General features: G+C 40.6%; 1 protein-coding gene across 4 annotated transcripts in view; it reads left to right on the top strand.

Annotated features, from left to right (window-relative positions):
* The window catches only part of LOC119598150 (ankyrin repeat domain-containing protein 17-like), a 17,726-nt gene extending 6,755 nt beyond the window's left edge, over positions 1–10,971 (top strand). For all 4 annotated transcript variants that reach the window (XM_037947780.1, XM_037947783.1, XM_037947781.1 and 1 more), the window contains exons 8-16: positions 2,458–2,556; positions 2,960–3,058; positions 3,513–3,611; positions 5,765–5,863; positions 6,614–6,712; positions 7,996–8,058; positions 8,529–8,660; positions 9,409–9,559; positions 9,842–10,971. In XM_037947780.1, the coding sequence (XP_037803708.1) occupies positions 2,458–2,556; positions 2,960–3,058; positions 3,513–3,611; positions 5,765–5,863; positions 6,614–6,712; positions 7,996–8,058; positions 8,529–8,660; positions 9,409–9,559; positions 9,842–9,878 (878 nt within the window). In that variant the 3' untranslated portion in view covers positions 9,879–10,971. The remainder of the gene's footprint in view (positions 1–2,457; positions 2,557–2,959; positions 3,059–3,512; positions 3,612–5,764; positions 5,864–6,613; positions 6,713–7,995; positions 8,059–8,528; positions 8,661–9,408; positions 9,560–9,841) is intronic.
* The last annotated feature ends 351 nt before the right edge of the window (positions 10,972–11,322 follow it).

The following is an 11,322-nucleotide window of genomic DNA, read 5'->3' as shown; positions in this document are numbered from 1 at the left end:
TTTAGACATTTTTGTGAATTATTTTTGTGACAAATTCCAATGATTTCTTAAAAATTATTTTCAGACATTCTTATATTTGTATAATTTGCAGGCAAATATGTTTTTTTAGACTTTTAAATATTGGTATGGAACGTAGGATTACTGGGTTGGAAAGTTTCGGAATTCAGATGAACATCCTTTTGTTTGTCCAAATGTTTTATAAGCTGATTACTGAAATTACAAAGAAATAACATATAAGAAAACATACATATTAAATTAATTAGTTACAATTATATCAAAGAATAGACATATTATTACAGAAATTGTTATACATATTCATAACTAACAAATTCTTCTTCTTTTAACGGTAGGTTCATGTCTGAGCCGCCGTGGTCACAGCATGATACTTAATTGTAGTTTTCATGTTGTGATGCTCTTGGAGTGAGTATGTGGTAGGGTCCCCAGTTCCTTTCCACGGAGAGTGCCGGTGGTACATTTTAGGTAATCATTCTCTCTATTTATCCGGGCTTGAGACCAGCACTTGACTTGGGCTGGCTTGGCCACCCAGTGGCTAGGTAAGGCAATCAAGGTGAAGTTCCTTGCCCAAGGGAACAACGCGCCGGCCGGTGACTCGAACCCTCGAACTCAGATTGCCGTCGTGACAGTCTTGAGTCCGACGCTCTAACCATTCGGCCACCGCGGCCTTGACGATCATGGGCTTCCATGATTTTCTCTTAGCAATTTAGAGCGGTGGTTTGCCATTGCCTTCCGCCCGGTGTTTTTATCGAGTCACCATCTCTATTTACCCGGCACTGACTTGAGCTGGCTTGGTCACCCAGTGGCTAGGCAGGCAATCGAGGTGAAGTTCCTTGCCCAAGGGAAACAACGGGCTGGCCGGTGACTCGAACCCTCGAACTCAGATTGCCGTCGTGACAGTCTTGAGTCCGACGCTCTAACCATTCGGCCACCGCGGCCTTAACTAACAAATCTTCTTTTAAAGGTAGGTTCATGTCTGAGCCGCCGTGATCACAGCATGATACTTAGTTTTTTCATGTTGTGATGCTCTTGGAGTGAGTACGTGGTAGGGTCCCCAGTTCCTTTCCATGGAGAGTGCCGGTGTTACCTTTTTAGGTAATCATTCTCTCTATTTATCCGGGCTTGGGACCAGTACTGATTTGGGCTGGCTTGGCCACCCAGTGGCTAGGTAGGCAATCGAGGTGAAGTTCCTTGCCCAAGGGAACAATGCGCCGGCCGGTGACTCGAACCCTCGAACTCAGATTGCCGTCGTGACAGTCTTGAGTCCGATACTCTAACCATTCGGCCACCGCGGCCTTGACGATCATGGGCTTTCCATGATTTTTCTTGGCAATTTAGAGCGGTGGTTTGCCATTATCTTCCGCGCGGTGTTTTTTTTTTTTTTTTTTTCCGAGTCACCATCTCTATTTACCCGGCACTGACCTGGGCTGGCTTGGCCACCTAGTGGCTAGGCAGGCAATCGAGGTGAAGTTCCTTGCCCAAGGGAAACAACGCGCTGGCCGGTGACTCGAACCCTCGAACTCAGATTGCCGTCGTGACAGTCTTGAGTCCGACGCTCTAACCATTCGACCACCGCGGCCCCAACTAACAAATACTAAACACTTAATATAAAGAAATTTAGTATTACAACATCAGATCATACAGTAATTATTTGAACTCACCGAAAATTATGATTTGGAGCCCTCCTACTGGTTCCTGGTTTTGCGAGTCTTATACTCACTAAATGGCCAGCAGACCTTATGTTCGCTGACTGGACTGTGAGAAGCCTTATGCTTCTACAGCAAAACGTAATTTTCGACAAAAATGAGTCTTATACTCATTTATAAACAGCAAGCCTTACGCTCTCTGTCCCGAACGTCCTCTCTCAAGGAGCTTGTCTCCGTGTCTGCGCGTCTCCCCGTCTCCCCACCCCTCCACTGTCATGTCCACGTCTCCCGTCCACGTCTCCCCTCAGGTGGATACGAGTTTAAAATATTTTCCTTGGCTTGATATTAGTCGTGACTAAGATAACATTAAATGAATGTATAATTGTTCTAGTATCATAGTCTATCTTTGTTCGGTGAATTACAAATTACAAATGCTGAGATGTGTGAGTAGTAAATACTAATGATTTTGGTCGTGTTCCATAAAACTCTTAAAGAACGCAAAATAATAATTATTAACTTTCTTTCGTGAAATACTTTATTTATTGCGCATTATACCTTGTTAGTGTAATTGAACATAAGTTGGTTTGCTTAAATAACTATGCGCTTTGACTGCCTTCCGCGACCAGGGACAAATATAGAAAATGGGATGTTAGGGTTTGAAGGGGTAACTCGAGTAATTTGTAAGCTCTCTAAAGCCTTAGTCCTTTCGCAAATAAACAGGTATATAATATATGTCTGGTCATTACAATTGGAACTTTGGTATCGATTACCTTTCAGCTATTTCTTCCCTCGTCAGGTGACACGCCGCTGATGCTCACCACGATAACGCAGCAGCTGGAAACCTCGAGGTTCCTCCTCAATCGAGGGGCAAGTGTGAATATTCAAAACAGTGCAGGTACGATGGCATGTTGTAAACTCCTCCTACTCCTACTCCTACTTCCTCTTCCTATTATTTCTTCTTCCTCCTACTACTTCTTCCCTTTTACTTACCATCACTGCTTCCCTTCTGCTCTCCTTCCCTCACTCCCTCCCTCCCCTTCTTCTCCTTTACCTCCCCTTCCTCCACCTCCTACTTCCTCTTCCTCCTCCTCCACCTCCTACTCCTCTTCCTCCTCCTCCACCTCCTACTGCCTCTTCCTCCTCCTCCACCTCCTACTGCCTCTTCCTCCTCCTCCACCTCCTCCTGTTTTGGCATAACAAAAGCACTAAAATAAGAATTGCATTTCTTACTTTGCAAAACTTCCTCTTCCACGCTTGTTTTCTTCATCATCATGAACCCTTTCTATTTCATCTTCCAGGAAAGACTGCCCTCATAATGGCAGCTCAGAAGGACAATCTAGACCTCCTGAGGGCGGTGATCCAAGCCGGTGCTCACCTCAATGCAAAGAATAAGAAAGGTAGAGAGTCTGGCGAGGCATGTTTACAGTAAACGCACAGGGTGTGTTGAAAATTTACCTCAGCACCATAGCTTAGAATGGGGTGTTTATGACGGTCACCATACACCCTAATGGTAATGGTTAAAACAAATAAATGTGCTAGATATCAAAGGTCATATAGCACTATGGTAAAGTACTTTGGCGAAAAGGGTAAAAATGAGTTAGCGATTAGGGTAAGTGGGCAGGAGATGAAGAGAAGGAAAAGAAAAGGAGAAGAGGAAAAGACCATGCAAAATTAGTTGAGGCGAAAGCTGAGGTCCAAAGTAGGGGTGATCCCCCACATTGAGCCCCAGTCCCCGTCTCCTAAGCCCCCTCCCTCACCCCCACCCAATGACAACTCTCCTTGACACTTGTCTCCTTGGTAAATATCGACCATTTTGATTATCTTCCTAACATTATTTATTTAATTTTCCAGGAGAAACTGCCCTTATGTATGCCACTGCACTCGGGAAACTGGAATTAATGAGGGAACTGCTGTCAGTTGGCGCAGAGATCGAGATAACAACAGAAAATGGTCAGTTGCTCTTTGTCACGTCTCTCTCTCTCTCTTCTCTCCCTCTCTCTATATATATGTGTGTGTGCGTGTGTGTGTGGGGGGGGGGCGTATGCGTGACTGTCAATCTCGATTCCTTTCTTTCCCTCTCGATTCTTGTCCCCCACTTTCTTGCCATCCATCTGTCTCCTTCCTTATCCCCTCTCCCTGTCTCCTCTTTTATGTTATTCCAGAATTAAGCATGAAACAGCGAAGGGACACCTCACGTAATTCCCATTATCTCACAAAATAAACGAACTATGCTGGAGGTATAGTGAGAGATTCATATATTGCTACATGGCTTAAAGTGTACTGAGAGACTCATTCACTGGCATAACGTTTCTAGGATAGCGGCATATTCATGTATACTACAATACTCAAGGTTTTGGGAAGTTAATTATTTTCTGAAGTGCATAAGGTACAACTTTCATAGTGAGGAAAATGAATGTTGAGGGTATAGCTAAGGATAAGTCCGACATGCGAAGCTTAGCTTCGCCCGGGCTATGCCTTGAGGGGAGCCCGGCTTGTGTCGACTACTGCCGACTCGCTCACGTGTGTCAGCTGGTGCTGACTCGGCTGAAGCTAGTCCTTACCCGCCGTGGTGCCCAGCCACAGCAGTAACCTCCAGGCGACAGTTGCAACTTCTCGCGCCTGGGCGGGGCGCGAACCGCCGACCCCTCGGATGAGAGGCCGACACGTTACCACTGTACTAGCCCGGAGGCTGAGGGTATAGCGTTAGATAAATTACACAGGTCTAGTGATAGGTTAAAGTGAGATTTCTGCTATAGTGTTTGGAATATAGTGAGGTGTTCACGCGCTGCTAAGGTATTGAAGGGTAAAATAAAATATATTAACTAGTATAGCACTCAGCGGTTTTTCAACCATAGTATCAACACGGTAGAGTGTTTTACCATTCATAGCACTCAGTGTTTAGCAAGATCTGTTTACTGGTACAATGCCTCGCTAAATGAGATATACTTACACTATTGGTCTGGGCGACGTCAGTGCAGTATCCAAATACGATAGAGCTTCCTGCAAGATGTTTGTCAGTCGCCGAGGTTCGGGGGCTGTGGCCAGGAGTGAGAAAGGCCTCCTTGTCTGGGACTTTGCATAGCCCCAGAGGTTGAGGACTTCTGACTTCCGCGTCGCTGGACAGCCTCTGCGATCTGGGGAATGGGGCCAGGGACTTGCAGTGTGACCAGCCTAATTCCCCACAAAACATGAACGGTAGAAAACCCACAGCAGAATTATACGCCTTTCTGTCGTTGCGTCTGCGGATTTAAAACGGTTCCCAAAGAGCGTTCTTAAAGGCCAAGCATAAAGGTGTGGCTCAGTAGTTAGTAAAAGCCAGTCAAATGAAATGGGGAATCTCTTGAGTTGATACAAAACATAACTCTTTGGTTAATTAGCTATTAAAAAACAGTCAAATGAAATAGGGAATCTCTTGAGCTGATAAAAACACAACTCATTTTGACAAATGAAATAGGGAATCTCTTGAGCTAACAAAAACAGAACTCTTTGGTTAATTTGCTATTAAAGAACAATCAAATGAAATGGAACATCTCTTGTGTTGCTAAAAAAAAAACATGATTGTTTGGTTTAATACTTAATAGCTATTAAAAACGAAACAATTTATAAAGTATCTCATGGTAAATTCTATACAAAGGTATTTAAATAACTGACATGACATTAAGAGCACGCATATCAGCCTTTTACAGCCCATTTCGTGCTTGAAGGTATAGCATTTAGGGCAAAATGAGATATTCTTGGTGTTGTAGAATGTTTTTAATCCCAGAAAAAAATAAGAAAACTGGCAACTCACTCCGGGCGTTTGAAGTACTCCGATTCGCCTTCTCTTATTTATTCATTTATTTACTTATTCCTCGATTATATATTTTAATGCTATTCTAATCAGCTGACACACAAGGCTTGTGTTTACATGTCTGGATTTCTTAAACCCTATATAAGCCATTCATTTTATTGCTTAAAACCACTTCTTGCTTAAAACACAGCGAATCGGAGACCGCCCGAATTTCGGTTAAGTTGCCAGTTTTTATTTTTTCTGAGACTGTGTATATATATATTTTTCATTTTCTTTATTATGCGAGTCTTTTTTCTTCTTTTCTTTTCTTCAGGGCACACACCGCTACATTTGTGCATTATCTACGAGCGACCAGAAGCTGCAAAGATTCTCCTGGCGTATGGTGCTGACATAAATCGCAGAGCTATCGATGGTGAGGCTGGTCTGTGTGTATCTTTGGGTATAGTCTGTTGCATTAGGGTATCTTTGGGTATAGTCTGTTGCATTAGGGTATCTTTGGGTATAGTCTGTTGCATTAGGGTAATATTCTGTTGCATTTGGGTATTATTGGGTATGGTCTGTTGCATTACGGTAATATTTGGGTATATTCTGTTGCATTAGGGTATTATTGGGTATAGTCTGTTGCATTATGGTAATATTTGGGTATATTCTGTTGCATTAGGGTATTATTGGGGTATAGTCTGTTGCATTAGGGTTATTTGAGTATAGTCTGTTGCATTATGGTAATGTCTGTTGCACTGACAGTTGTGTTTATAATGTGTTGAAAAGAAGTGGTATTGATGGTCATTGTGTTTTGCGTTGATATGGTGCGTTGTATGAGTATAGCGTGTGTGGCTTTGATAGTGTGCATGTTACAGCGTTGTCTACTGCACTGGTATAGTGTCTGTTGATATACTGTGGGTTGGATTGATATACTGTAGGTGTATGTTACATTGGTATATTGCATGTAGTATTGGTCATATGTGCATGAAATTGGTATCCTGTATGTTGGATTGGTATAGCGAGAGATAGAGAATGAGAGAGTGAGAGAGTGAAAGAGTGAGAGAGAGAGAGGATTTTATTTGATCTAAAAAAATGTATATTTTGAAAAAAAGTACACACGCGCACGCGAAAGATGTACCAGAACTGATAAACATTTCCCCTAATGACCATCTCTCTTCAGGTGGCACGGTGCTCATGAACGCTGTCAACCGGGGTCAGGAGGTCATGGTAGAGGTCCTGTTGCAACACTGCCCGGACATGAGTATCGAGAACATCAACAGTGAGTAACGATCAATAGCGACGTTACTTATACTTTTATTTCTTTCCTCGTAGTGAAACCGCGACTTTATACTTAGATCTTTCTTTCATCTTCCTCCTTGCAACTGGAGGCAGTGAAACCATGATCCCGGGGAGCAGGAAGCATGGCCTAAGGACGAAGGACCAGGAAACATAGTGAAACTGCGGCTTTAAAGACAGGGGAATATGAGAACCGAGGAACACCCTTAGGGACTAAGAAACAGTGAAACCATGGTCTTATGAATCAAGGAACGCAGTGAAACCATGCCTTTTGGTCCTAGGAAACTGAAAATGTATTCCTAGAGACCTTAGAACGTAGTGAAACCATGGTCTTAGAAAGCAGGGGACATAGGGAAACCGAGGTTTAATGACAAGGGAATGTGAGACCCGAGGAACGCCCTATGCCATACGTCAAGAATCTAAAAAGTGGCAAGGCTTTACATGACTGCCCCTACCATTGCCAACTATAGTGTTATGCCTAGAGCTCAATAGACACTAACGGCAATGCATGTATAAAATTGCAAAAGGACTGTAGAAGAATAACTGTTTATGCATGGTGTCATGACTCAAGACTTATCAGTGTATCCCGAGACACTGCTGAACACTTCCAGCTTTAGTTAGAGTATAGTTACACTTCCCTTGCATCTAAGTAGGCTCCAGATTTTTTGTTTGTTTGTGGTGTTATAGCAGTGTAAAAGCTGTTGAAGAAAATTCTAAGACAGTTGTACTCCATAGTTTTGGGCAAATAACTCTCAAAGTATGGTTCCACTTAACCCGCTGCAGAGAATGAATATGTGTATGCAATAATATATGTATATATATATATATATATATATATATATATATATATATATATATATATATATATATTTTTTTTTTTTTTTTTTTTTTTTTTTTTTTTTTTTTTTTTTTTTTTTTTTTTTACCATATTTTCTGTATTGTAGAAGGATATTTTCCAGATCTAGCGACATCATATCATCTATATCATCTATGATTATTAGTGTTGAGGCTCGATGTGAGCTTAGACACACACACGCGCGCGCGCGCACACACACACACACACACACACACACACACACACACACACACACACACACACACCACACACCACACACACACACACAACACACACAGAGTCACTCACTCTCTCTCTTTCTTTCTCTTTCTCATACATGCATTTAGCCTCGACTTGTGTGTGTCTTAAGCGTATATATTAACTTATATGACATAGACCTGTTTAAAAAGGACAATATCTTTCACGTGCAGGAAAGACTGTCTTCACTATTGCCCGAGAAAGGGGAGACAAGAAAATAAAGTCAATGATTGAAGGTAAGTGCCCTAGGCCATCTATTTGTCATCTACCACATGTATATTCATATGTGATCGGACATATCTACAGAACGATCGATATCATAAGGGTTTGTAACTGGAATGAATCAGTCATAACATACAGATAGATCACACATACTTAGATCATATTGTCTTGAACTTTCATTAGAAGAAAGAATATATATATATATATATATATATATATATATATATATATATATATATATATATATATATGTAGGTGATGTGGGGGAAGAACAGCCACAATAAGAAATGAAACCATATCGTAGCGTTTCGAACTCTTCAGACGAATAATTAACCGAAATTTCGGTTAATTATTCGTCTGAAAAGGAACTCGTGAAGAGTCAAGAAAAGTTATGATGTTGTTTCATTTCTTTTGTGGTTGTTTTCCTTTTCATCTCTGTGTACACGTTACAGTGTTTGTGTTAATGTTCATATGTATATTTCAGCCCATGCGTCCACGACCTGCAACACCAATGGACTGGCTTATATCCTTGGGAGTATAAAGTACGACAGCTGCCGCCAACAACAATGCTGTCACGGCAACTGGAGGAACACTGGCTTAGCCTCGGCCTCCTGCGGTTAGTTTCCTCTTGACATATTTGGGACTTTGTCTTTGTCTTTGGGTAACTCGAGAAGAGAGTATAAATGTGATTGGATAATTAAAAAAAAAACAATGAAAAAGGTTTATTTATCTCTCTATATTATGAACATTGTGTCGCTTCAATAGGTTGAATAACACTTATTCTAAATAACGAGACTGGCGTATCTCGCCTTGTATCTCATTATTCTCTGAATAATGTAGTTCACGGGTAATCTATTTTGTATATTTATAATTCTGGATAATCAGTTTATGAACATTTAATAAATAGCTGGGTGTTGTGGCGTATCTCGTCTCCGTCCATCTCTCAGGTGAATATCGACTTTTGCTTTGCCTTGGAGATGCTCCAGGAAGGGAATTCTTCAGAGTAGTTTCAAAATAGTGGGAGAAAATGTCCCATTAAAAATATATACACTTGCAGGTCCGTGGAAATATTCGTAGGAAAGTTAAAGAAAAAGGAAAATAATTTCTTAACGACCATTCCGCATTCGGAAAATGGGCACTCGCTAGTCTTATGTAAATATGTTTAGTGTAGTTGTTTTCTTTTTGAAAGGAAAAAAAATGCCAAACCGGTGATAATAACAGAAATAAATAAAATGATAATGATAGAAATAACAGTAATAATGATAACAATGATAATGATAAAGGTACGTCACCTACTACTACAACTAATGATAATAATGATAATGATAAAATACCAAGACCATGCTACATTTTCTCATCACCAGGTACTCAGTGCAACACACCAGGTACTCGCTTAGGCACCTGCGTGTTGGTGAACGAGTGCGTGAGGCTGGAACAGGTGTTTCGCGTGACTAATGCCGCTGGGGATGTGACCCGGATCACCAAGTTCCTCGTCGACCATCGGTGTGATACCAGGTGACTGTAGAGATACGCTATATACCGTTTCTTTTGATCTCTGCCTGTCTGTCTGTGTCATTCTCTCTCTGTCTCTCTCTCTCTTTCTCTCTCTCTCTCTCTCTCTCTCTCTCTCTCTCTCTCTCTCTCTCTCTCTCTCTCTCACTCTCAGTGTTATACCAAATCCTTGTGAATGAATATTAATAATGATTTCTGTGATCCCCCCCTCTCATTATATTTACACTTCTACAATCTGGTTATTGTGTTGCTAATTTGCAATATATTTTCCTTTTAATTTTACAGGGAGGGCAATATTTACGTCTGTTGCCCAAAAGCATAATCCGGAAATGCATTACTGAAGTTGCATCCTCGCCAGTGTTGCGAAAGGCTGGAGATATCGGTGGTAATGCTGCCTCTCCTCTTCAGACGAATTCGTAAAATTTCAGGTCAAACCGAATGTGTGTAAGTCACTGAAGTGGCTGAACTGTGTGCGTGGGGAGGGGGGAGGGGGTTTTTATGTGTGTGTACTGTGTGTATTGTGTGAGTATTGTGTGTATTTTGTGTGTGTGTTTTCCTGTGTATGTTTGTTTGTGCTTGTGTGTGTGTGTGTGGTCATATGTGTGTGTGTATTTGTTCCTGTGTATGTTTGTTTGTGCTCGTATGTGTATGTTTTTTGTGCCTATGTTTGTTTGTTCGCTTCTGTATATAGGACCCCGAAAGATGGACCCAGCAAGAGTATGGTTGGTGGCGAGCTTAAGGTATAAAGTAGACAACCAAGTTGTCTTGACTCCTTTATTGTAGAGTGATAATGGAGTGTTGCGCCTTGGCTCGCCGCAGGGAATCTGCCTATCATCTCCTACAGTGGTCTAAAGACGGGTATAAATCACGCATTTAGCATATGGCAGTCGGTGGCGAAGAAAGGTAGTGTTACAGCACAAAGCTCTTGCGGAAGGGGATAGACAACACAACATCGGAATGTCTATTGGGACAAGAAGAGACGAATAAACAGGTATAGCAATGGACATGCCTACATGCATGTATATGTGTGTGTGTGGGAATATATGCATGTGACATTATATAAGATTATATGTAGGATCCCAAGATAGGTAAATATAACAATAGGTAAATGGAATAACATTAGCACAAATATTTCAGGAACATATATATATAAAGCTGGGTTACAGTGTATGTGCGTGCAGAATCAGGTAAAACCCATCAGCGAGTTACTATACCTTCCTATTAACCTATGTTAATTAAATGTTAGAGAAATATCATAAGAAAGCAGTATCCCCTTTAAAATTTAGTTTTTTTCTTAATACAAAGACTCGGGTTTTCTTTTCTCTGAATAATGTAGTTCACGGGTAATCTATTTTATATATTTATAATTTTGGATAATCAATTTATGAACATTTAATAAATAGCTGGGTGTTGAAGTTGGAATTATAAATATCCTTTTCATTAGGTACTTCATTGACAGCAGTAAAGATAACAAATTGATAATAATTGAAACAATAACATAAAAAAATCATTTAATAGCAAAATAATTTATAATGCATTTTATAAATTACTTATTTCATTAGTAAACATCACTTATCATTTTTTTTTAAGTACCTATGATAGATCACTTACGTATTTCTTTCCTTTTCATGCCGCTTGATTTTTCTTTTTCTTTTGTATATATAACATATCTTTCATCATTGTATTGCATTGATGCGTGTATATTTACATATATATTTTTACTGAAAGTTTTAAAAACTCAAGGATTGTAAATTGTGAGTAAATTG

The sequence above is a fragment of the Penaeus monodon genome, chromosome 40 (genome assembly GCF_015228065.2).
Source record: "Penaeus monodon isolate SGIC_2016 chromosome 40, NSTDA_Pmon_1, whole genome shotgun sequence".
Classification (NCBI taxonomy): Eukaryota; Metazoa; Arthropoda; class Malacostraca; order Decapoda; family Penaeidae; genus Penaeus; species Penaeus monodon.
Note: the sequence above shows the minus strand (reverse complement) of the source record. Positions and strands in the feature narration are given on the sequence as shown.